The 27030-nt window shown below is 42.1% G+C and overlaps 1 protein-coding gene across 1 annotated transcript in view; it reads left to right on the top strand.

Moving 5' to 3' along the window:
• TIAM2 (TIAM Rac1 associated GEF 2) overlaps nucleotides 1–27030 on the top strand; it is a 117383-nt gene that overhangs the window by 4616 nt on the left and 85737 nt on the right. Inside the window, exons 2-3 of the mRNA XM_049801203.1 lie at nucleotides 20605–20714; nucleotides 21780–22979. Of these exons, the coding sequence (XP_049657160.1) occupies nucleotides 21786–22979 (1194 nt within the window). The 5' untranslated portion in view covers nucleotides 20605–20714; nucleotides 21780–21785. The remainder of the gene's footprint in view (nucleotides 1–20604; nucleotides 20715–21779; nucleotides 22980–27030) is intronic.

Below are 27030 nucleotides of genomic sequence, written 5' to 3'. Positions count from 1 at the left end.
CAGAAGGCAAGACTGGATCTGCTGTTTCCACTCTGTTCTTGAACAAAAAGTGATTTATACAGGGAACATCTCTCAAGAGCCTTCTGCCTTGTGCGTTCATTTATGCTGGTACAAAGCAGGAGGAAAGTGCGATGTACTGTGATGGGTCAAATTTGATTCCCAGCCTGCAGTTGCAGAATAAGAGAGTCTTCTGTAAGAGACTGCTTTGAAGGAAGCTGGATTTTCTTCAGAGGAAGGAAGTTTGATTTGTAATCTTGTCTTTAGGAAATGCATATGCATCCATTTGTTTGTTCATAACTTCTTGTATTTAGGAGTCAAGGAGAGAAAGACTTTTTGCCTGTTATTGCCAAATAATGTGCTACATGCAAACAGAGCAACTGGTTTCTTTCACCATCTATAACGACCAAGTGTCCGCCACAGAAACCTGTAGAAAGCAGGCATGAAAAAGGGCACCAAATATCAGTGAGCCAGTAAGCCACGTTTACTAGCTTCAGTTTGTAATGATGCTGGGCTTCTCTCCATGCCAAGGCAGAGGGGCTTTGGCCTTGCAGGGAGCTTGGCAGCACGGCTGTTGGCCAGAAAGCTCTAGTCAGACTCCTGCCGAGGGGCTGGCCAGCACCTCCATTTTCCCGTCAGTCCGTGGCTAGCAAATGGTGATAAGCATTTGGCTTAAGAGCTTCTCAGCTCCTGCTGCCAGAAAGCGTGAAGATGAGTTTCTGTTCCTGCTCTTGACTAAATGTCCCAGAACTCTGGCAGCCGTAAGTGTAGAGCTTTGACAAATTTCTGGTCCTCTTCCTTCTCTTGCATGTTTCTGTCAGCACTTCTGAATCCTACCTCTACTGCAGTAACAGTTTTCTTAAGCAATAGTAACAAAACAAACATAAAAACTCAACCCCAAAACACACCAAACAGTTGTCCTACTTTTCTGTCCCTAAACTCTGGTGAGGCCACACCTGGAGTACTGTGTCCACTTTTGGGGTCCCCAGTACAAAAGAGAGAGAGATGTACTGGAGAGAGTCTGATGAAGGGCCACACAGATAAGGAAGGGACTGGAGCACCTCTCCTGTGACGAAAAGCTGAAAGAGCTGGGGCTGTTCAGCCTGGAGAAGTCTCGGGGGATCTCATCAATGTCTAAAAATACCTGAAGGGAGGGTACAAAAAACAGATGGAGCCAGGCTTTTGTCAGTGGTGCCCAGTGACAGAACCAGAGGCAATGGTCTCAAACTGAAATATAGGAGGTTCCCTCTGAACATCAGGAAATGCTTTTTCACTGTGAGGCATGACCCTTGGTTAGCTGGCCAATTCTCATTTACTAGTAATGGGATTGCTCATAGCTTAAATTGTTTACTTTTGTGCACCTTGACAAAGTAACAAGGAACAAACTCAAAAATGTTTGCCGTGTCTGCAAGGGTCACTGCTGAGTTTTCACTTTGGTTCATGTTGAGGTGTTAGCTTGGTTGCTGTAACAGCTACAAACTATATAACTGGGATTAATCTGGTTTATTAAAAGCAATGTACTGTTGCCACACTATTGGTGTAGTTTCACTCAGTTCTTCAGATTCTGGTGGGCCTAACAGGTGTCCCCTCTAGAGAATACTTGCTGCTTGTCAGGGACATTGAGCACTGACAGTTTATTTTAACCTTGGAAATACGGACCACCACATTGAGAATGAGGTGCTCTGCATGCATTTCTGTGTGTGTATGTGTTCGTTTATCAATTTCACAATTACCAACCTTAGTAGTTTGTTGTTGAAAAATGGTAAGTCACCAGAACATGATGCAGATTTTTACATGGACTTCATTTTTTCCAAAATTTCATGTTTCAAGAAAAGCGTTTTATTAAACACATGATTTTTGAAAAGTTTCAAGCACCTCTAATTACTAAAAGTAGCAATTTTTCCAATTTAAAATATTACACTGGAACCACTTTGAAAATGTAGAGCTGAAATGCAAACTAGACTGTGGATTTGATTTATTCCAGACACAATTAAGTGAAGCCTTGAGATCCAGACATTCCTAGTTTTTGAATATTGTTCAAAATCTAGGTCCAGACATGAATCTTGCATTGGAAGGTTGACCAATTTATATATCACTGGGGGATATTTAACAAGGTTTGATTGGACCTGGAAGGTAATGACTGCGTAATATTTTTGATGAATAGAGAGGAGTTAAGGATTTCCTGGGGATGGCCCGAAGGTCATCTTGCATTTCACAAATAGAGCCTGCGAGAAGAGGTTGCAGACTGTCTTGTACATTGCAAAACTAATGCCAGCGTTGATAGACTTGGTAAGTAGTGAGTGTGTTGGGTGAGCAGAGCGTTCCTTTTCTGTATTTAGTGCAGTTGAACAAGATGATAGTTTGCTTTCTGTAAAGGTAAAGTTTTCTTGAGTTTTTTTTTAATTTATTATCTCAACTTTATGGAAAAAATAAAGATGTAATAATCTGAATTTAAGCCAAGACAAGGCATATGTTTTAATATGTTGGCTCAGTGTACCTTGCCAGCCCAGCACAAACTCAAGAATACAATACCTAAAGTTCGGCATATTTTTAAGGACCATACTGAAATGAAAACCAGATCTGTGTGACTTCATCCTCTTGGTACTTTCACTGTTTTTGGCCTGATCCAAAGCCCACAGAAGTCAGTGGGAGCCTTTCTATTATCTGCAGTTGGCTTGAATTGGGCTCTATCTTAGTAATGCCATTATGTCAGCAATAATATTTCAGGAAGCTGAAAGGCAGCTTGATAAGGTGGGAGAGAGCAGGCAGGACTCAGAAATCACTGTTTCAGAGTAGACTGTTCATGCAGGCTTGAGCATTGTTTAGAAAGCATAGAGCACTTTGGAAAAATAGATCTGCTTTTGCAAATTGCTTTGGGATACTGAAGTCAAAGAGCATCCAAACATTGCTTTGTGAGTTGCCTTTACTGCAAATAGAGTTAATATTTCATTATATATGGAAAAATGCTATAGAATTGCCCTCTGGGCCTCACGGAAAAAGTGAACCAACAGGAATGTTAATTGTAACTCCCTTCTCAGATGCCAGGAAAGAGGAAAGAGTCCTTGAGGCTGCTGTACCTTAACAAGATATCTTGTTGAGGTCAAGAACGTTTTTTTTTTTTTTTTCTTCTTCCCTGATCTGAGCTTTCTACCTCAGGCAAGGAGAAAGAAACTCAAATTAGTTGAGCAAAAATAGGAAACAAAAATGCCAATGCTCCGCTTGTTAATGCACATGAAACCGGGATACATGTTGGGGGAGAGGCTTGGGTCTTTCCTGCAGTCTTCATGGTTGCAGGCAAGAGCTCCTTGCCTCTGTGCCTGGGAGATGGATGGAAGCAGGGTGACCATGCCTGGCCAGCTCTGCTCCGGAGGGAGCGCAAGTGGGGCTGGGCTGGGACCAGGGTATGGAGAATTTCAAGACCCAGACGTTATGAACTTCTGCAGATTGGGGTATTAGGGATTACATCCTTAAGTGGTTTAGCTTTGAAGGCAGTAAGTATGGGCAAAGAGGACCTTGGAAACCCCTGGTCCCCAATTCCCTTTTGTCCCTGAGCTGGGAATTAAGCCCAGCTCTGCTGCCCTCCATGTGGCTCAGACTGGAAGTGGGAAAGGATGCCCTGTACACAGCAAGGGGAAGAGGAAATCCTTGGCCACATGACTTTGTGCAGATGGTCTTAGGCTTCTCGCGTAATCCTTCGCTTTTGTTTCTTGGGAGGGACCTCACCTCTCCTTTGCCTGAGTGTAAGCATGTGTAGGAGGCTCAGTGGGGGAATCTTGCTGATTTAATTATTCCTTATATGTTGTTTGCCTGTGTATGGGACAATTGAGCCCGTAATAATCAATCTTGCATGCTCTCAGACAGGAAAATGCTACATATGATCTAAGCTGCATGCTGAAATGTGGTTATTGGAAATGAATTTTATGGCTGAATAGGCCGGCATCATGTTGTCTCTTTGCTTTTTTGGGCTTTTAGTTATTTATTCCCAATGTCATGCTGGCAAAATATTTTATGTCTTTCCATTTAGCTCGCTGACTTAATCTTCTGCTTCTGGAGATGTTTATACACAGATGACAAAGTATAGTTTTTCTATGTAAACTAGTGGCATACTCTTTGTTCATGTTAATTGAAAGGCTTATCTCTGTAACATCTTTTTAAAGAATGGGAAAGGAATTTCCCTAACTCCTATTACATGCATTAAGGTAATTTATTTTTCCTATTTCTTATCCACATTGTGGTTGCTTAGGAACAGAAGTAATAATATTAATTTTCAAGTCTTCTCCTTCCATTTGTCCTTCCATCAAACTGGCAATTCCCTGTAGCTGTTGTGTTCCACATGGTAATCTACTAAATATTTACATGTCTTCTCTATAGCCTTTGAAAGCATTTGTCAGTCTCTTTCTTCTCACACATGATTTGTGTTTTGCTAATAGAGGTCTATTGAAGACATTCGCAATTACTACACTAATGTTCCTTAGAAAGTTTATGTGAGGAACTCTTTTCAGGTGTTACAGTTTTGAAGGGATTCAAAATTTTAGTGGTCTTCTGACACTGGGAAGAAAATAAGACAGGCCTGTTGATTGTAAGACTGTTGCATTTTTTCCTGTGTTTGGAAAGCCTAGGATTACATGAGATAATTACTGCTGGAGAGCATGTTTGATTACTGTTAAGTGACTGAGAAATAATCCGTCATAAGTAAAGCTGCTGTCATTCCGCTTCCTAACTTAGTAGCATTCCCCTTTGTTTCTATAGATACTCTAAGTGGGAATATCTTTGAATGATCTGGCTCTTTGAGTGTCATTTGTCTGTAACCTGTCCTGCTGCTACGTTAGGTTGTTTATACTTATCACCTCTCATATGGCAGTTGAGAAGAAAAACCAATACATAGCTATTCTCCCTCTCCCTCCCCATAGCTTCCCATATGTTAAGATGCTTACTGTTGCTCACTTAGCGTTCAGGCTTGAAACAGCATGTTTCAAATTTCTCTTTAATAGAATGTACTTGTGTACTTCATTTGGTTGGTGCAGTGCTTATCAGCAACATATGTCGTCTTTGCTTAAAGTGAGGTGTTTAAAAAATGTTGAGACGATATACCATGGCATGTATCCTTGCGGAAACCGGCGCCCTCCATCTTCCATTGTATGGTGGGGATAATAGAAGCTTCTTGCCTGCTTAACTCGTGATTAAAATGGGACACATTGTGATGTTCTCCTCAATTAGCATGATCGGCTCCCGGGGAGCGAGGGAACCCTGGCTGAGGTGGTTCGCATTTTTGTCTCTAATGAGTAGAAAGAGTCTTTTGAGAATTGCTAAATAAGTCAGACCATTTGGAACCTGTCAACTTAAACAATGCCCCCTCTGACCAGAAAAATGGTTGTGAGCAGTTGGACAGCCTGGCAGATGTTGAACTTGTTCTCGTTGTTTGCTCTGCTTCAGGCAAATAGCTTTGCAGCCACTTAGAGGATTTGTGCATTGCTCTGTTCAGGCAGTGCGTGTGGGTGTAATCGACACATGTTAGCCAGATTTCTTCTAGTTTTTGTACCTCTGTAGTCCGTTTAGTTAATTTGATGATATTGTAATAAGTTGCTAATATTGCCGTTTACCACTTTTAGTAGGTTTGCCAGCCAACTATAATGAGAAACCACAGTCAAGACTTAAAAAAAAGGGGCAAACAACCCCCTGCCCCACCAAATTTGACTACTTTAGTATTCCTTCTGTTGTGTTAATTCCTTATTTTGCATTTTGAAGTGCTTCTCTGCAAACAGAAGGATTAGAGGTATTGTCAAGCAGGATTTGCTGTATACTCATATAAACCTAGGATCTAAAACTTAAGGGGAAACATTCATGTCTTGAAATTTCCTATAAAATCATATGCATATGCAAGACTACTTTAGTTGAAATTCATTATGGAACAAGATCTGTTTTATATGCCTTTTGGTGCGTGCTATTGAAGCAAACACTGATTCAACACAATTTTCTTAGAAACTTTGCCATACTTATCGTTCTGTAATGTTTATGTCTGCAGATTTTTCTAACTTAATTGATGAACCAATGATCAGTATTATAATGAAAAGTCATTTAATAAGTTTGGCTAGAAAACAACCCCCTAAAGCTACCTGCCCCCTGGCAACTGTGTGCGCGTCTGTCTTGAATGGGTGATAGCAAATAGTCAATCTTGCACAAGCAATTAGCTGGTCTGTTGGATCAGTTAATGGAACAAGCTATGGTAGTAATGTAATGTGAAATAACATCTGTGCTTTATAAATATTTATGTTGTAAGATCTTGTATATTATTGTGACAAATGGCTCCACCTTGAAATATTTTTACATGTTTAATAGACGTGCTTTTTTTAATGGCATGTGTGAAGGCTTAAAAAACCTTTCCACTCCTATTTTTGTGAGATTTGTCCAGGTTTAGATATTTGTTCCTGCAAAGTAACAGTCCTAAATTGCGAGCATTTTTACACCTATCTGTTGTAGTAAAAGAACTTCTAATTATGGCTCAGAAGATACAGTTGCCTAGTTAACTAAAATGTGTTACTGTCCATTGTGTATTGAAAAAGTGTATCGCTGAAGTAGGGTGCTTGTCAAAAAAGACGCATCAGTTCTGCTCTACTGATACAGAAAGTAGTGAACGTTGCTCAGAAGGGGTTCCTGCCTTGCTCTTGTGTATCAGTATTTCTCTCTCACTTTGTTTTTTAAAAATGAAGCTTTTACCGTTAGTTCTGAAGAAAAAAGACTATTAAAAAGTGTGAGCTTCTGAGGCCATGCAGGCCGAGCCCCTCTGTAGTGGTAGCTACCACCACTTGTGAGGGCCACCTTGGTCTCAGAGGTTGACTTGTGTGAGGGCCTCGCCGGTCTTGGATGTTGCGACAGCAACGCTGCCAAAACACACACCCCCACCCCTGTTTTTATTGCTCAGCACAACATTATATGGTGTGGGGTATCCCTCCCTTTGGTCAGTTGGGGTCAGCTGTCCTGGCTGTGTCTCCTCCCAGCCCCTTGCCCACCCCAGCCTACTCTCTGGCAGGGCAGACTGAGAAATGGAGAAAGCCATGATGCTGTGCCAGCACTCTTCAGCAACAGTGAAAACATTGGTGTGCTGTCAACAGTGTTTTGGTCACAGATCCAAAACACAGCACCCTAGGGGCTGCTATGAAGAAAATCAACTCCATCCCAGCCGGACCCAGTGCAGGAGTACTGCTCGATCATTGCAGGCCAGGCTTCTCACATCCAGTGTGCTTAGTCATCTAAATTGAGATGGGTTTGCAGTATAGTTCATGTCTTTTTCTCTCCTAATTGATTTCCCGTTTTTCAGTAATGCTTCTGCCACATGCCCTGCCATCACGTGATCATGCTTTATCTTTCTTCATTTAATTATACTGAAATGAATAATACAGTAACCAGAGGCACTTTGATTCCCCAACTATTCTCTGTAACTCACTTGTAAAGAGATCATTAAAAAAAAAAAAAAAGTAAGCCCATGTCTACAGCAGTGCTAAAGAACCACACAATATAAAAATAAAGGAAAAAATTAATCTTGCTTTAAACATGAGGTGTGGTTTATTGCATGCCTCAAATGTCAGTGGCTTCTCCCTGTTTTGGACACTGGGAAAACCCATTTGAGAGGAACACAAGGTGCACGTGGAGAGTGCCTGGACAGCAGCCCCTCTCCTCTGCTGAGCAAGGCAAGGGCATGCTGGCCCCACAGGGAAGTGGGGATGGGGAGCATCCCTTTGATCTCTTGTATTATAACACTTCACAGGGAGAACAGTAGCCTCTGATGGGAAGGTAGTAGCCGCTTAGGGCATTTTAAGTCTCTGTGATAGCTGAAGGTATTAAGTTGTGCTCATCTGTGTCATTTTTCATTGCTTAATGTCTATTCTGACGTATAGCCAGAGATTTTAGGCTTGTGTCGATGCTGTCATTCAGTAAGTGAAATGGCCTGCTGGGGTCTGTCAGCTCTGGTGAGAAGGAATGTGCTAACACATTCACTCTTTTCCCAAACTCCTCTGAATCAGAATTAAGAAATGAATGACCTCAATTATTTTTGTCCCTTTCCATCTGACAAACATTTGGAGATGAGACCAGGAAGCTGAGTGCGTAAGCACTGGTTTGCAGAAAGGTGAGAAGTTCTCAGAAATTGAATTAACGTCTTCTAGAGGAATTTCATGTGGTGTACAGTTTCCCTTCACTGCTGGTTGAATGGGAGACTGCTGCATTTCCTGTGCAGTTCCCCTTCAAGGCCAAAGATACCAAGGATAGACCTCAAGTACAGTTTAATGAGAATATTTCTCTAGCAGATGTTGCGTGATTCAGATGTTTTAGTCATGAAATCAACAAGGCTTTGAAACTCATCTCTGGTTATTTTCTTGTTGATAATAATATGTAATTATTTTTTAGCAGCTTAGTTACACTTAGCATAGCACAACTTCCCAGCTTTCTTGAGAGCTCCATTAGAGGTTTCTGATTTGAGACTTATTTCCTACTTCAGACTTCTTTATTTCCTACACATACTCTGTTTTGGAGAACATGGGAACATGTTTTGGATTTCATGGGAAGTCTCTGTACACATCTGCCAGTCTGTGGTCAAGCCATGATTGGCAAGATACTGATATCTCTTCACGTGCGCCTGTCCAGTGCCCCTCTGTTGAGTGTTGGCTGAGGGACCGTATGGACCAGGGATTTTTACACAGCTAAGCTGTATCACTGTCAGGTGAGCCAGGCAGGAGAGGGCAAGAGGCAAAGTGGAGAACTGGCCTTTCAGAAAGAGACTGGACTGTGTCTAGGAAAAGGTATTTTATAGGGGTGGCATGTGTTTATAAAAGTGGGCTGACTTTAGGGAAGGAGGTGTGTCATGTTCTTAGCTTGAATGCTAGGGATATGTGCATGTTCTGTGTTTTTCTTAGTGGATTTCCATTTCTTAGAAAGCAAAACAGTGGTGACAATGGGATGTCTAAGCACTTTCAAAGTAAAATCGAAATGTTTTTGTAGTATAAAAGTAGTGTAAAACATAGGTTAAACCAGCTGTCTTTAATTTTGATAATTCATTTACCTCCATCTATAAAAATAAGTTCTTGGCTTCAAAACATTCTGTAGGACACGTTTAACATATAACATTCATAACATCTTTTTAATCTAGAGTGTTTATATAGCCAACCTGCTATCCAAGGCACAACTTCTATTTTTAATTCCATTATGGACTTCTCTGTGCAAACTACAGTTTGTTTTTACTGCAAAATAGAGATGTTAAGCGCCATTAAGCTAGCAAAGGCATGCATTACCACAAGCTACGGAGCTTCCTCTTACTGTGTTGAAATACCCTTTAACTTCCTGTGTGACCTAGCAGCTCTCTAGAAAATGAGGATAATGGCAATTTTCTTCCCAGCAATGTTGTGATGATGCTTTTGTGGAAGATTGTGAGACAACATAAATACTTCACATGGTAGCAAGAGATTAATCTGTTGTGTTCAGTATGGAGTTTATGTACTCTTGGTTGATCTCCAGAGAATATTTCCTTACCAGGTTGTCCCAAGTTGATAACAGCAAGGCAGCAGGTGAGAAAAAGTGGATGAAGTGGATGTGGAGACTCAGTTTTGGGGGTGTAATAAGGAAGGACCCTTGTGCTGTGACCTACAATCTAGACTGTACCAAAGTCCTGTCAGCCTGCCCTGCCTGCTCCCCAAGGAGCTCCTCAAGGAGCAAGGCAGGGGGAGGCCCCATGGTCAGGGGGAGGCACTTAGAGCAGCCCTGAGATGGGGGATGTTAAAGCTCCATGTAAGTCAAGTAGAAGTCAGAAAAGTATGCCTTCAACATGCATGTCAGTGTGCTGAAAGTAATTGGTTAAGTATGTTAGAGGTGGAAGCAAAAATAAAAGAACCTGGGGGGGTATCAACTGGAGTCCTGAGACCAAACCTACTGAGCGTTGGTTTGCTTGTCACAAAAAGTGGGAATGCGTTGATGAAACTGTCTGATAAAAAGTGGGAGACATGGTAAATACACAGGTAGATTAGAAATAACGTAGTAAATAGCTGTATGACCCCTAGGACTGGAATGATAAAATGCAGTGACCTTGAAGAAGGAGAAAGTACAGGGTTGAGTGCTTTGCACTAATAGCAAGAATGCCTGTTGACATTTGGGAGTCACCCTCTGAAAATGAAAGAGGAAGGGAATAGACAGCTTTATTACCCATTGCTGGAAGATTGTGAGGCACTAATGTGATTCAGCTGGGTCGTAGGTTATGTCAGTCCAGGTATTTTTGTTGAGTTAGGGAAGAATTACTATTATTGAACAGGGTGCTGGAGAGGCATCTTTGGGAATAGTATTTATACTTCTGAACATTCATCTTTAAGAAAGATAAATTCCAGAAAACAGATCATGATGAAAGGCTTCTGGGCTGGTTGGAAGCTAACCTTATCTAAGGAATCATTCAAACATGGTTTATTTAATCAACTAAGAGGTGGACTTGTGGGGCAAATGCAATACTCTGTGTGAGAAGGGGGATGGGACCAGAGGCCAACTGTTGCTCCTGAGGAAAACCTGGTGCTTTGACTCATGAGCTGTCATTGCTTCCATCTTAGTCCCAGGACTCGGATCCAGCCTGTTAATGAAATAGTTGGACCACAGCAATGCTAAGTAAAGAGAATATAACTGTACCGGGAACAGGAAAAAGAAAATAGTCTGCTTTTCACAGAGAGCAAAGTTGTTACCAGAACAAGCAGATGTTTAGCCCCCAGACATATATTCAGGCATAGAATTAGGAGTATGGGCATAAGTCATGTACTGCTCTATTAGGTTTTACAAAAACTAACCTGTGGAAGTTGCTTATGGAAAACTTAACTGAGGTCAGCAGAATTCAAAGAAGGATTTGACCTTTGCCATGATGAGGAAAGCATATTCAGTGCTAATATTGCAAACCTGTGAAGTTTGAGAAGAGATCCAAGTAGTTGTTTTCCAGTGGAGACGTTAACTGTAACTGGGCTTTGGAGATGAAATAGAATGTTGTTCCAAATTACTCCAAAGCTGCTGGGTTCTGGAGTTTCCTCTGTAATGAGACAGGATAGTGGACACAGTGAAACAGAGGTCCACTTTTAGTGGAAATTCCCATTCCTATGCAAATTGTTATTTCATTTTTGTGGACATAAATACTGATTTGGGGCTTTTGTGGGTTACTAATGATTTCTATTATAGTGTTCATGTGTTTCTTTTCAATTGAATACGTCATCTGCAGTGTAACTTGGCTGTATTTTCACGCTTGGCACTTGAATGTGACCCTGCAATTTTATTAGAATATTTGAATAAATGCCTTGTTTTTTGGCTCAGTTTGTTCACCAACTGTTGCTGCAATCAATGAAGTGTTGAGCTTTCCTGATAATAAAGCAATTGTTCATGAGCCTAACTACAGATTTAACAGCCTAGCTCTGTATATTGAAACTTGGAGATATCATTTACATCTAAAGAGACCCGTTTTATCTGAGGTCAGTTATTAAAACTCAACTAATTCTCTCCATAGGATAGTATAAAAGTCTGACAAAAGGAAGCAGCAAGGAAGAGAGTGCTAGAGTTTGTGGTTGTATGTGTGATGCCATTGTGCAGAGTTGTTAAACGCAACTGAAAGCCACTCTTAAGAGCAGGTTTTCATGAGTACAATATTCCTGCTGTGGCTGGGGGAATTATATTTTTGCCCAGGGCATCTCACACAAGGATGTTAGGATACCTACTCCCTCCTAGCAACTTAAAAAAAACCCCAAACCAAACAAACAGGGGAAAAAACCCCAAAAGACCAAAAAAAAATAAAAGAAGAGATGATGCAGGAGCTACCTTCAGGCAAGCAAACCAACCCCTTTCCATTCAGCAGCCTTCCAAGCAGCTTTCCTGTGGAAGCAGCTGGCCAGCTGAGGAATGCGGGGTCAGACAAGAGCCCAGTCACGGCGTATTCCCCGGCGGCTGCCCAGCATCGTGGCAGGCCGGCCCATGTAATCGTTTCAGGCGGCCCGTGGAAAACCACCCTCTGGTTAAGTCTGCATCATGCTGTTCCACCAATGGAAAAAATTGAACGGGAGGAGGGTGTGTAGCCTGCAGACAAAAATACATCCAGCCTCGCGCAGGATCTGTTTTTAGTTCATAACGGCTGAGTGTTTTGAAGTGTTAGGCACAGTTTCCTGGCATGCCCAGGGCAGGGAGAAGTCCCTGTGTCTGCGTGTCCGTGTCCCCGCGGCAGAGCTGGGGCGGCTGGGAGGCTGAAGCCAGTGCCCTGGGGAAGGTAAGCAGAAGCAGGAAGGGGGACTTGGGCCAGGGAGAGAGATGCTGGGGGAGAGCAGTCAGTCCTCTGCTTGCCGGCTGCTGGCCAGACCCGGAGAACTGAAAGAAAAGTAGGGAAAGACTTGGGAAACCTCTGAAAGCGGAGGGCAGAGTGGGCTGCTGCAGTGCCAGGACTTGCAGCCCCTGTGCTGCCTCTGCTGTCGCCGGCTGCGCCCAAGATGAGTGGTTTTCCTCCAGAAAACAGTTCTTGGTGGTCATCTGTCAAACTCAATTGCCTGAATTGCTAAATAAACCACTACTAGGATCATTTTACAGCTCTGCTATGGTGGGGCTGGATTTTTTTTTAAGGCAAAGTATGAGAAAGTATGAGAGTGCTAGTTTCTGCAACGTTAAAGTGAGTCTCCTGCTACAATATGATTAATAATCCCTCTGAATATTTTCTTCTTTACTATTTTGTCTATTCTCACTAATACTTAAAGTAACTTGCAATAAATAGACAGTTTACCCGACCAAGGGTCATATATTTGTGAAGTGTTAGAGGAAAAAGTTTCAACACAACAACTACTACTGAACTGGGATGGTGTGGAAAACCAGAGCTTCTGCATCTGGCAGAGGTAGGTCCTATATAGGTCTTGATCTTTCTAGATAGATTTTTAATACTACATAGATTTTTAATACATAACTGTACACTATATTCTGTGGCACAGGAAAAAATAAAGAAGAGGGAAATGCCCAAGAAATGGAGAAGTGTGGGGTTTTTGGTTTTTTTTTTTGGTTTTTTTATTTTATTTTTTTTAAGAGGGTGGTGATTAATTGCTTGTGCAATGCAACCAAAGTTTGCTACTTTGTTTATGTTTGTTGCTGGTGTGGTCACGGAGTTAATTTTGTACACTGGTGCCTTGTTCTGGAAGTCATGCATTTCTTTCCCTTTAGGGTGGATGATTTGACAACATTATACAATGTATAGCAAATTACTAGTTAGAGGCAAGGGGTGGAATTTTTTTATCTGATCACCTTCAACAGGAAGAGAGGACTCTCTGAATATGGCATTCTGTAGCTGTGAAGCTACAAGGCAAGTGTTTTAGTCGGGAAACCTAACCCTCAGTGTACTTTTTTATTCTTGTAATGTTTGAGGAACATGCTGGTACTACAGGGGTAAAGCCCTGTAGGGAAAGGAAGGCCTAAGCTGTGTTACTACTGTAGGGCTCTTGGCATGCAGAAATCGAGATCTGCTTTTAATTTTCCAAGGGACAGTGTCTCAAGTTTACTTCTGGTGTCTAACTCCCAGATCCTCTGTCCTCTTCAGGAAGTCCCAGGGCCAAGGATGAGAAAGCATTTACTTTGGAATCGACACCCTCAGGTGTTTATGAATGTGTAAACCGAGAAACAGAAAAGACTACGCCAAATGCAGTGTGGTTTCCCCCTCCTGCTTGTGGAGTGGGCTGTGTAACAGGTGGTGGGCAGGGAGTCCCACAGTCATCCCAACCCCTGTCCCTCAGCCTGAAGCATGGTGTCCTGCCAGTTGCTACTACAGGTTTTTCTCTGGTGCCAAGGGTTAAAAGTTGGTCCAATAGACTTGGAAGGTGTTACACCAAAGAGGGTCTTTGGGGGCAGAATGAGTTAATGATCCTGCCTGGGATTGCTCTTCCTTGCTGCCCTTTGCTTCTCCTTTTGGTAGGGACTACCGGGCTGCTTGAGATACAGTGTTAACTGTGCCCTAGTCCAAAAATAACCTTTCTCCTACCCTCTCCAAAGCTGTTGTTTTGGAACCTACAGTTTTGGGTGGGTGCATGTGAAAGAATATCCCCATAGCTGCCTGCTGATTATGGTTGCGTTTGATAGCATGAGGTGGTTGCTACTGAAGCAGTCAAGAGAGGAGAAGGGCCGATGTTCTTGTTGGGGATTTGGGAATCCCAGTTTGACCAGAAAGCCCCAGCCTCACCTCCTTTTGTTATCATGAGTAAGGAGGGCTGAGGCAGAGAGACCTCTTCAGGAGTTTGTCTAAGCTCAGGCAGGAGGTCTGCAGACCTGAGCTCCGTCTCTGAAGTGTTGTTACTCCATAGCCTGGGGCAGGCAGCGAGGCTAGAACTGGGGCTTCCCTGCTTTTGGAGCATCTTGGCTCCTTTCAGGTACACCATCTTCCCTGCCTGAGGCCCCAGGCCTTGAATTCCCTTGAAAGCACTGCATTAATCTGCGTCAGGACCTGCCAGTATGCTTACAACCAGAGTAGGTAGAGAAGAAAAGACCTTTCAGATCACTGAGTTCATTTCCCCTTCAAGGGGCAGGAAATAGACCCGTTGACATATCAACTCTTTAACTACTGCATTAAGCCAAGATGTTAGCTGGCATCCCTGCTTTGTTTTTTTTTTTTTTTAACAAGCTTAATGGCTTTTATTTAAATGGATGTGCACTTTAGCCATTGTGTTTAAATTCAATAACATTTACAAATGGTGAAATTTGTTTTTCCTGCCAAAGAAAAATAAGTCCCTAAAGATTTAGATGGTATCAGCACTGGTGTAATATGATAAGGATCTTCAGGCTTGACTCAGCCTTCCATATTGTGCTAACTTGAAAGCTATAAAGCATAATTTAATTAAGCTGCCAATGTCTTGGACCCAGAAGAATCGGTTGAGTAAAAGAAGGAATCATGTCCCAGGTACGGGATGTGTAATTCTGATGCAAGATATCTGTGATGCGGTGTAGACCTGGTGGGATTAATGTTATTTTAAGAGGAGGAACCAGAAAAGGAGATTGTCCCTTTCTTGCTTAAACTGTGAAATTAGAAGTCTATATGCAATTTAGGTATGATTCACAGCATGAAAAGAAGTGTCTGGGGTCATAATGACTACTTATATTTAATGAGAAAAGTGATTGGTTTTAATTTGGTTCGTGAGCTACCAAACAGTTCCTAATACAGGAGGCTATAACTCTAAAGAGCCTAATGAGTGAGCGAGGAATTCTGGCTTCAAATTGGATTTTTAAGGCAAAATAGTCGTCTGTCTTTTTTTCTTTTTTTTTCTTTTTTTTTTAAAGAAAGGCATACTTGTGGTGTTTTGGTTATTCATTCTTTGAATACAGTGGTATATAATGCAAAGTATCCTGCCAAGAATACCATGGTATAATTATTATGGTATATTTTTGTAATAGGAATGTGATTGAGATTGCAGAAATAAGAAATCTGCTTCTGATTTGTGGAAGCATATGACCAAAGTGCATAGTTCTAAAAAATACAGTAAATTGTTTCCAGTAACAAACTCCACATTTAATCCAGCTACAGTGTTGTGCTAACCTGCCTCCCTCATTAATTTCACGTATCCGTCCATACACAGCCGTGCAGGAAGGGGAGGACAGGTTCACGTTCTAGCATTCTGTATTACTTTCATATTAAAAACTGAAGAAGATTAAAAGTTAATTAAAACTTCAAACCTGTAATTCTGTATCCCTGTAAGAATTCACAAAGCACATTGATTCTTTGCAAAACTTATGAACACGTTAGTATCTGAAAGATGGTTATATACAATTTCTAAGACTTTATAAGCCATTTAAAATGGACAGTGTTTTAACCATTAGGGGAATGAGAATGTCAAAGTAGTTTGAAAGAAAAAAATAGGAATTGCTTGGTCAATTAAAAAAAAACACAATAAAAACAAGCTTTTCCTCATGTAAAAAATCACTAATGTAGCTGCTGTACATCAAAGGCTGCAGCATTTCTAGCTAGATCTGCCATTAAAAGAAAACAAGTTGGTCATTTCGTATAAATGAGGGGGCTTTCTGTTTCTTTTTTTATTGCTCTGAAATACTTTCAGATTCCCCATTATCCCAGCTCCACTAATCCTGATGACAGTCTCCTGTGGTGCACTTATGAACCACACACTCAGATCAGCCGCCTGTGTAAAGACCCTGGCGCTGCCTTTTCTCCTCTCCGTGCCTCCCTGCTCCACCGTGTGCAGTTAAGAGGTGGCCACCACAGTCCCCTTTGCAGCTGGGAGTCCTTACCTGCCCTTGTGGAAATATTGTTTTCAAACACAGCAGAAAGTATACATGACTCTCTCCTCTTGCTTCATTACTAGACAGTAGTTGATGGGATATACTCTGTCCTTTGCATATAAAGGCCCTTTGTGTAAATATTTCTATCACTGCAAAGTGAGGTGAAGCTCTGCCTTTCTTTGGCAGATATTTATACCCATGTGGACGGCTGTGAGGTACTGTGCCAGGTGGCAGGTACTTGAGAATTGGTCCTGTGGCCTCTTGAAAGGTACTGCACTGATGCAGGTAACAATCTTCCTGTTGACGAAGAAAGGCTGAAGAGGTTGTGACACATGGTTGCTGCTTAAACTACAAGTAGGAATAAAATACTTGGCTAGGTTATTTCTTTCTTGAATAACTTTCTGTCCTTTCCTCATGGTAAGGACTTCTTAAAAAGTTTAAACTGTGTCCTGGTGCATCGTTGTAAAGAAGTGAAAAGATGTAGGCTCTTATTTTTAGGGGTGAGGCAACAAGTTCTAGCTCTTACCTATTTTCTAGCTCTTAATCTAGCTCTTCTTTTAAAAGCCTTTTTCTTGTTAAAGACAGGAGGTTTTAAATTTAAGTGCTTCTGCTGTGCAGAAGGAGTATTGTTCCTGGTAACGCTGAAGACTCTCATGAGTTCCTGTGTTCCTCAGTGAGTCCTCACTCAGTGGTGTTAATTTGATGGGATGACGTTATCCTCATCTGGACCAACCCATGCTGTTCTTTTTTTTTTTTTTTTTTTTTTTTTTTGTCATCGTTTTTGCCTTTTTTTGCACTGATGCCATGTTTAATGAAGTGAGAATCAACTTCCCTGTACCTCATCAGTAGATATTCAGGGAAGCTTCAGCAGGGATTGTTGTACATCTGCCAGTGAAGCTTTGTTGTCACCAGCCATCCAGAGGAATAAAGGCATCAAAGTACATCAGAGAGATAGCTTTGGTGCATGGGTTCATGTCTCATGAGGGTAACTTCTTGATCTGGGCTAAAGTTTAACATTGCTAGGGCTCACATTAGCTGAGCTTTTATGATTTCCTGGGTGGCAAGATTGTCAGTCAGGTCAGGCAGGAAAATCTGTTGAACCTCCCTAGGAAGATGCTACCACAATCTCTTGCCTTTTTGTGACTGGTATATGGCTACTGTCCGATGTTGACTGTGGTTGTGGAGCATTCAGTCTACTTATGGCTCTGTGCTCGCCTCCCATCAGTCTGGAACTTGGCATTTTCTGACCTGTAGTTTTAGAGAGTCTCAGCCTAGTTAGCGTGACTGTATTGGAAGCCGATGGCTGGCAGTAACGAAACCATGTTTGGTGTGCGTTCCTGCTGTAGGAGATGAGACCAGCACAGAAGCCTGTCTCCCTTGACTCAGATCTCCCACTAATTCGTAATATAATCATTCCTTGTTGTATCTCATAAGCAAACCTAGTACTGGGATGTTGTTGTTATGGTTCAGTTTTGCTTGCAATATGGTTAGCATGTCAAGCTTTGTAAACCTTTATTTTGAGAGATTAAGACTGGGGAGGAAAGCACCCTAGCAACTGCAGAGCATTACTTGTACATGTGCTCACCTTAATTTTAACAAAGGCATTCTACCCTCTAGCATTTATAAAGCAGTCTAGCTGCGGTGGTATTAATGAGGGAATATAGGTGGCAGGCGCTTCCCCAGAATGGCTCCTGACCTTGTGTGTTTGTTTTTCAAAGCCAAAAGTCTCGGGGAACTTTATGCGGAGAAGCCCCAAGGTGGGGAAATATGTTTTTAGCTCTGGGGTTATGATTTGTGTTAATTATTGGGTGTGGTGGGGCTGGTGGGGTTCCCGGATTAGTATGTTTGCATAGCTGTGTTTTTCAAATGTGTCGAGGGGAACCAGGGTGAAGATTAAAAACTTCTTTTTTAGGGAATGTGGGTATAATTGAAAGCAAATAAACTCTTAATAGTCATCTTCAGGCGCAGTGAGCTGCTTTCTAAATATACTGATTATAATTGCAGAAATATTAATAGAAACTGGTTTTGCTCACAAGAAGGATTCATCCCTCTGTATAGAAAGAGAGAAAAGCACATCGTCTTCTGTGGTGGTAGGTTGCTGCGAGAAGTATAGGGGAAGCTGAACTCTGTCCCCGGCACTGTAATTTCCAGTGCTTCCACCGTTCAAATAGTGTAAAATGTGCAAATGTTCGGAGCGAGCACAGCCGGAGCTTGTGCACGACTGCCCCCCTGCCCCGGTGTCACGCTGCCTTTGGGCATAAGGTGACTTGCTTCACTCCCTGCCATCCCCCTTGTAATGAGCAGAAAGAAAATCGCTCCACACAAGTGTGAGTCAAGAGAAAGGCATCGCAGCTGATTTGCAGGGTGATGGATGGTCTTTGTGCAGCCTCGCAGATGCCCCGATTGGTTATCGCAGTGTGCGCGAATGTGTAGCCTACCGTAGCTTTCTGGTCGGCCGGGATGCTGAGAAAAATCCCTCAGGGCTATTTCTATGGGATTTATTGACTGTTCTGTTGTACTGCTGACCGATTCCTGCACAGACTGAGACACTGTTTTGTAGACTTTGTACCCGGAGATAAATTTATTCGTTCACCCATTATGTGACCTGTGTATTGGATCAGACGTGTACAATGGAGCCTGTAGCAGCAGCTTGAGCCTTGACGAATTGAATGTCTATCTTCCGAGGTTCATGACAGCAGCTTGCTTGCTACCCACTCTGTTAAAAGGATTACCTAACCATTGCGCAATCACTATGGAGACCAGATGGTCTTTTTGCCTGTTTCTTTAGACAAATTGGGTTCAGTATTCCCTTATGAATAGATATAAGCCCTTCAAAGCCCCCTTGTTGAATGTACTTTCTGCTCCCAGATGAAGAATTCTGAATGTAAACTCCTTGCTTGTTTGTGGTCTGTGCCTCCTGGATTGAGGAAGGCAGTTTTTCTGGGGGTTCGCAATTTGTTCAGCAGCTTGGAGCTTAGGAAGTTTGTGTGTTGTCTTCTGTTTACCTTGATCCAAAGTCTTTTGTTAATCCATGTTGTATATGACACTTTTAAAACTGTTTACATAAATGGGTGTACTTAGCAGCATCGGCATATCAAACCTGCAAGGCAAGGGTGTCCTCAATAGCAACCTTCCAAATTGTTAGAGAGAATAGGCAAGTTAAAAAGATATTTATTTTTTTTTTTTTAGTATAAGGTGAAATTTCTGTGACTTACCTGTTTTATCAAATATCTTTGTGGAAACCGCCATGAAATTGTGTTTATGGGTCTGTAGCATCTCTAGCATGATACAAAAGGATATATCTCTTTTAAGTCCCTTATTTACTGATGTCTTTCTAGGCTTGCTGTTGAGACTGGATTTAGTTCTAGTTTGCAACATTTACCTTTGGTTTTGGTAAGGTTAGCAAAATACCTAGCTTACCAGTGAATTCCTTTAAATATCTTCAAGGTTCTTATAAAGTAAACAGCCACAAAACAAGTCAAAAAGAGCAAAACTCCGTGTTCAAATCAAGTAGTTATTCAGTTGAAAATTATGAACAGTAGACACTGCATTTATGCAGAAAAGAATTTTTTTCGGGGTAGTGTATTAAGAATCATTTCTAGCTAAAACGTGTGTTCCAAAACTGACTGTGAGATCTTGTACAGCTTCTTTTCTACTGAGTATTTCAATCCCTAAACTGCTGGTGTGTTCTGTGAGATTCAGCTTCTGTCCTTTTGTTCTGAGTTGTGGCCTCTGTGTGCCAAGTGAAGAGCTGATGTGTTCAGATGGTCAGATAGAACTTGGGTCTTGTTACCTTTGGGTGTGTGCAGTGCTTGGTGCTGCCTTTTTCTGGCTTTACTGGCAGATTAACTTAAAATCAGAACCAACCTAAAGAGAGAGGTTGCTGGGTGGTTGGTGGAGTGAATTGCGCAGTGGCCTTTCACTGCGAGGGTCATAGTTAGAATCCAGGCATGGGGAAGGATAAACAGATGCTTTGGGACATTCCTCTGATCAGTTTGGTCCATGCTGTAATGGATCACCGTCCTGTGGCACAGTCCTGCCATCTGTAATTGGCCTTCCAAAAAGAGAACCGGAGGGGGCTCAACGTTTGCCCTAACTTGTCAGTGAGATGGGAGGACAGAATTGGAAAATAAAACACTTACCCAAACAGTGACTTAATTGTATTAATTCAATGTCAGTTGTTAGAGTATGTTTATAAAAATGTACGTTAAAATCCAGGAATCACCTTAACCAGACCTCTCGTCTCCATTTGTAACTCCTGTCTGTTTTGGGTTTTTTTTGTATGCATTTTGCTTACAGCTGGAGTAAAATGTAAGTTCTATTTGACTGAGTGCCCTATTTTGTCTTTTTGGTGTTTTCTAGGAAGGCTGTGTGCAACTCCATCCCGGTTTTGGCAAGTGTAGCAGCTGGCCACGAAGACAATGCAGAGCACGCTAACTGCTAACCGTGCCTGTGTTTGAGTGATCCTACAGGTTTGCTCTTCGGTTTGTACTATGCTTTTCATGTAAAAGTGCTAAGGGCTAGAAGTAAGGATGTTAAAATATATACAAGCTCTAGAAGATAAGATTGTGCTTTCACAATGGCTTATTTTGACAAAATTTTAATGAGGCTGCAGTGTATTCTCCTAAGAGTGATAGTCTGAAATCCGACGAGCAAAGAAGCATAGTGCTGATGAAAAAAGTGCTTTGATGTTGTTTCTGTAAATCACAAGCAGTGGAGATTCACTCCAAATAACAAAAAGAACAGATCCATCTTTTTTACTTTGGGGTACACTTTATGTAGGTCCAAAATCTTCAGTCTTCTCACTGGGGCAATTTGACTGCTCCAGTGTGTGCTGTTCACTGTGAATTCAGTAAAAAGCTGAAGAGGATTTTACTAAGTGAACTATCGAACTGCACCATGCTGAATGAACATAATGCAGTTTTGTGCTGTAATGGAAGATGAAGCTATTCACTAACCAAGTTATTTTTTGTTTGTTTTTTTGGCATGGTGTTTTCTTTTTTCCTTTCTCCTGGATTGACTCCATTTAAACACCAAGTTGGGGTTTGCTGAACAGTTTATGGAGGCAACACTTGGTTGCACAGAAACCAGTCATGCTGAAACTGCAGTGGGTTTGTCTCCTGGCAGAAGGGATTTCTCTGAAACTACAGTTCACTTTACATCTAAGTTGTGATTATCTTGCTGTCTCCCTTTCATTATGCCATTGTTCTTGGGAGCCAGATATTTTGTACGTTATAAGAAAAGGATGTTGCCAAGGGTGTGGGTGGAGAAAGGTGTTGACATGATTTCAATGGAGCTAGATTCCAGCTTTATAACGGGGTAGAGAACCATACAGAGAATAGGCTTTCCTAGACTGCCCCTAAAATAAGTTCAGTTATGAATTTAATGTTGTAAATGGCCACTTAATGGCTTTTTTTAAACAATTGCTTTATACCATTTTTTAAAAAGGCACTTGCCTGTGTAGAGGGTAAAAATGTTGTGTTACTTTTCGTTCTATCTTCTAGCCATTGTTTCTAATGAAACTCTTCTTAATTTAGTGGAAAATGGGGAATTCAGAAAGCCAATACAGTCTTCAGGGATCAAAAAATCATGCTGCTGCTACAGCTGGTGCCAAGCAGAAGCCTTGCTCTCTGAAAATTCGCAGCATTCATGCTAAAGATGAAAAGTCTTGCTCTATGCATGGATGGACACATACCAGTAGCAGCTCAAACTACAAATCGAGGTCTCTTGCTAGAAGCTGCCTTTCGCACTTCAAGAGTGGTCAGCCTTATTCATCTAGACTTGGTGACACTGTGGCAAAGGTTTCTAAAAGCAATGCCCATGCCAAACACAGGACAAATGCCTCGGGGGACTACTGCCAAGGAAATAATGCAGTGTTTTTCCCTGAGAATGGTTTCCACTATATTGGCCTTCAAGCTGGAAGTAATCACCCTGCCTCTCGAGAATGCAATGGACACATTTTAAATTGCTACGGAAAGAATGAGAGTCTTGCATCAACCTCCCCATCAGAGGACAGGAGGAGTCCGAAAGTTCTCATTAAAACACTGGGGAAGCTGGACGGTTGCTTGAGGGTCGAGTTCCACAACAGCAGCAACAGCAAGGTACCGACCGAGGAGTCCAGTGGACCGGTCCAGTTGCTGAGGTATTCGCCTGCCTTGGAATCTAAGCCGAATAACCTGCTCGACATCAGGAGGAACTCCAGTGCAGACTGTTCTTCAAGCCATCGTCTGTCACCTACTGATTCAAGGCTTCGATCTAGTAAAGGAAGCTCCCTCAGCTCCGAGTCTTCATGGTATGACTCTCTCTGGGGAAATGCTGGGGATATCAATGAGTTGGATGGTCCGTATTTGACCAGGAGCACTCCAGATACAAGCATTCATGCCAGTTTCCCAGCAAGCGACAACAAGAAGTCCTTCAACCAAAGCTCATCTCTCTCCTCACTCCGAGATCTCTATAAGGATACAAATTTGGAAAGCACTCCACCTGGGATCAGGCTGTCTGATGAGTATATTGACACTCACGGTAGCTTAAGCAACCGTGTCTCATTTGCCTCAGACATTGATGTTCCCTCCAGGGTAGAGCAGGGAAGTCCTGCATATTACTCTTCCTACACACTCCCATGCAGAAAGTCCAAGCCCCTCAGTGAGGATGCATCCAAGAAGGATACATTAAAAAACCGAATGCGACGCATCAGTGACTGGACGGGAAGTCTCTCGAGGAAGAAAAGGAAGCTGCAGGTATGTACAAACCTCAGCCTAAGTGCCTGAAAGTTGGTTTGTAGATTCCTCTTATAAATGTAGTGACTGCATCATGTTTGTCTTTCTTGCAGGATAATTACTTGCCAATCTTATTTAGTAATTTTTGGAATCCTGAGAAGTATTGCATCTCTGGAGCTGTCTGAAATGTCAACAGCAAAAAAAAGTTATATGTTTGTGTGTGCAAATTTTCCCTTCCTGTTTTGTCACCTTCTTAGCTAGCTACTGTCTCTGCAGCCTAATCTCTTAGTGAATTAGCTTTTGAAGTCACTGCATTACTTAAAAAGTGTCTTGGAGTTTTTAAGCCTTCTCTTTATTTCAGCTGTGAAAATATAACCTGAATATCATATATATGCTGTGAATCATCATACGTTATCTAAAGAATGTGGAAGGAGCAGTAGAAGAAAGATGTTATAAATATCTTTGCAGGTGTTCGCTATTTGTATTACTGGCTTCATCACTTTGGTTTCACTGTCGGTCCACCCCTAGCAAGGCAACTGACTGTAGAGTATCAGCCAGAGCTGCTGGTTCTGCCTTCACCTCTTCTGAAGGCATCGCATGGAGTGCCCTCCTCCTTCCTACTTGTCAGCTTAGTTTACCAGATGGAAAAGCTTGAGTTGCCACCTGGCTTGCTGGGAGATGGTGGTGTGAAGAAGGAGATGGGAGGAGGGCAAGAGGGAGGGAAGGGAGGTACCATTAATAGGAATTTAGGATGCCTGTGGTCAGGAATGAAATTCTCTCTAGCTGTAGGCCCCAGAATCGTCTCTTTAAATGCCAGATTGTGCCTGGACTTCTACACTTGAGTTCACTAGCTGAGATGGAGGGCAGAGACTCTTTTTGGTTTTGGTTTTAAATCTTCATAGTGTTTTTCATACAAGTCACTGTGCTTCCCTAAATGAAGGATCTGCTCCCTTTCAGCAACAGTGGGGTGCTGGCCACTTCAGAAGTGAGCAGAGAGGGAAGGGAACACCTACTTTTGCAAATTAGGCAGCAGCTAAGCAGTAGATCATAACACATGCTTTATGTGGCATGTAGAGCAAACGGTGACTCTTGTGTTGGAAATTGAGACGGGTATTGTGCTTAACAGGCATCTGTCATTGCAATGTAAAACTCTGATGGACTTTTAGGCTCAGAAATAGGTCAGCATAAGGTTTGCCAGTGTAAATCCCTAGGTAAGGGCTACTGGGATACTGGGAAAATGAAAATGAATGCTGTTCATCTGGATCACTTCTTTTGTGAGCTGGTGCTCATGTATTTTATCAGATGCTGTCTTTTCACCTTCTTACTCAGCTGTGAAAGAAAAGGCAGAAAAACTGGAATCCGTAAAGAGCCTCAGTGCCTTGCGCCAGGATTCTTCACCAGTTTCAACATCCGTAGCTGTTCTGGATTTTACAGCCAGGCTTTACATACGATCTCTGCATCTCAGACCTTTGCCATGTATTACTTAGTTATGACATTTTCAGAATGGTATTTGTGGTGCACGATTCATAGCTGTTTTGAATTCACTGTGCAGTGAACTGACTTCAGACACAGCAAGGAAATTTGGCTGGCAAGATTGCATAAAGCTTGAATCTGTTTCTGGTAGAAGGAAATCAGCCCTAGCTCCAAAGATGGTGATTTCTTAGAAAAAGGCATAGGAAATTGTTAGTCATTGATTTTTATCAGATAAGTATCCAGTGACAGGAGGGATAAGATTGGTAGCAAATGCTTTATGATTTTGCCTTTCTCGTGAGGCTTGGTCAGCTCCTTTCTGCGTTGCATGCTTGGAGTAACCTGCTGTCTCTTCTGGGGGTTGCTGTGTTGTAGTTTTGTAACGATTATACTCTCACCGGGTCCTTTGGCTTAAAAATGCAGAAGTACCATGTGTGGTTATGATCTGTCAGACAGTTGGTCCCTGTTTATAGGACTGTTCATCATGGCGATTGTAGCCTCCATGCTTTGCTCTGAACATCGTGTCCCTTCCTCAGTACATTACTAATAACTGATTGTGAGTCACTTGGGCTGAATGTAGGTGAAAGCTGGAATATTTCCCTATGAGAAGGCCTAACCGCTGTGCTGGCTGGGTGGATAGGTCCCTCTGGCTGCCCCGGTGGAAACAAGTCAGCCAAGCCTCCTGCTTCCTGGGGGCACAGGACCAAGAGGCACACATTCTTGGGATACTGAGGCTAGTCTCTTGCCACTAGAAAGGCAGCAGAGTTTAATCCCCTTTGTGAACAAATGGCAGCTTAAAATCATGTGGGCTTTTCCCCATCCTGAAAGCTGTTTCCAAACCCTCTTACTGTGATGCTTGCTAATTTGCAGAGTAAATATAGTCGCGGACAGTTTCTTCTGATGCTAATATCCTCCGCTACATTAGTTATCCTTCCCCATTATTTAATCTGTTATGATTTATTTACAGGTATCTTTTCTTGGCCCATATTTGTGGGGCTATGCAGACTCTCTTTGGTCTTCTGTCTTAAGATAGGAAGTCTGTTTCCTTTTCATTCTGGCACCCTTCCTCTGCACCTGTTTTACATCATCTATAAACAGATTTGGATATGGGATATTCCAGAGGAGCCCTCAGCTGTGCCCTGTCCAGTGACTTGGATGTTTCCTGATGTCTGACTTGATCTGATATATTCTGGAATTGAGTTTGCCTTTCCAATAATGGTCTCACATCGAGACTTGCAGTTGTTCTGTGCCATGACCCAATTTTCGTTGCATGAGGGTGTCCTAATGCATTCCCTCGATGCATCATTGGTACTCTATTGTATGGCATGTCCTCATTTAGTTTAATCCTTGCTGAAACAGCACTGGGGACATGCTGTATCACAATACACTATGTGTGAGCAGCAAGGTATATGTGACGCATGTGAGACCTAGGGCCAGAATTTAGGCAGACTTCTTGCACAGTCAGCCACTGCTAAACGTGGTGTAAACTCAGTGTGCAACTGTATAACATGGAGAAAATAAGCAAACGCTGTATAGAATGAAAATCCAGCCACCAGAAACAGCTGCTGCAGATAGGTTCTTCAATGAAGTAAATAGCCTCTTTATGGAAATAATTTCTGAAATTTCCTGACTTTATAAGCCAGAGCCCTGAAGTGTGGTGTAAAGAGAATTTAAAAGAAAAGTACATCGAGACAACCTCTTTATTTAGCTTGAAAACTGCTGTTAGAATCTACTTTCAGCTTGGGTCCTAATGAATTTAGCAGGCTGCATTGTTTCCTATGCTGTTCTTTACAGCTAAGTATTAATGCGTCAATTTGTCTAATTGATATCTTAGCCACTTTATCCTTTGCATTATCTGTAACTATTCCAGGGTGTATCTCAGACATTGAGAGATCTGCTTGAATGCAGCTGAGCAGAAACAGTGGTAGTTTTCTGTCATCACTAGATACAACAGAGAGAAAACAAGCAGAAAGTTGCCTGGCAGGGAAACCACCAGCAGCAGCAACTTGGGTCAGACCTTTTCAGTGGTGACCAGATACTGCTACAGTGACAGCCTCCCTGCGGACCAGCAGAGACTATGTGACTCTGCCAATTCTGTTCTTTAAAAAAGATGAAATACAAGTGATGTTGTCATAGAGAAGTGTATATATTCATTTTGGATCCTGTGTTGATTTACTCTCCTCTGATACTTCCTCGTTTCTACCTTTTCTATGTGCATGGAGAAAACACAGGATGTGGTTAGTGGCTGTTCATGGACAGGTTGTATCCCACCCTTTTTATTAATGCTTGTTGTTCCAGTAGTGGCCCTTCACAGCAGATACCTTCTCCTGTATGCGTCTCATGTTGTTTTTCTTACTAGTGCTTTGGGACTGAAAGAACTACATATTCTTAGTAAACTGTATGTTAATGTTTTCTAGAGGACACTGGCAGTTCCTGGAGAATAGTCAAACAATTAAAATACAGGATTTTGGCATACACATACAGTGACAATAATTAAAATGAGGGTGGAGAAAGCTTCCAGTTTCCCACCGAACTGCAGATGGCTGGCACAGTTGTAGGATCCATGTTGTATGGTTGCTTAGTGGGCATAAACACATAGCAT

Source organism: Accipiter gentilis, chromosome 5 (assembly GCF_929443795.1).
Source record: "Accipiter gentilis chromosome 5, bAccGen1.1, whole genome shotgun sequence".
In the NCBI taxonomy this organism is placed as follows: Eukaryota; Metazoa; Chordata; class Aves; order Accipitriformes; family Accipitridae; genus Astur; species Astur gentilis.
Note: the sequence above shows the minus strand (reverse complement) of the source record. Positions and strands in the feature narration are given on the sequence as shown.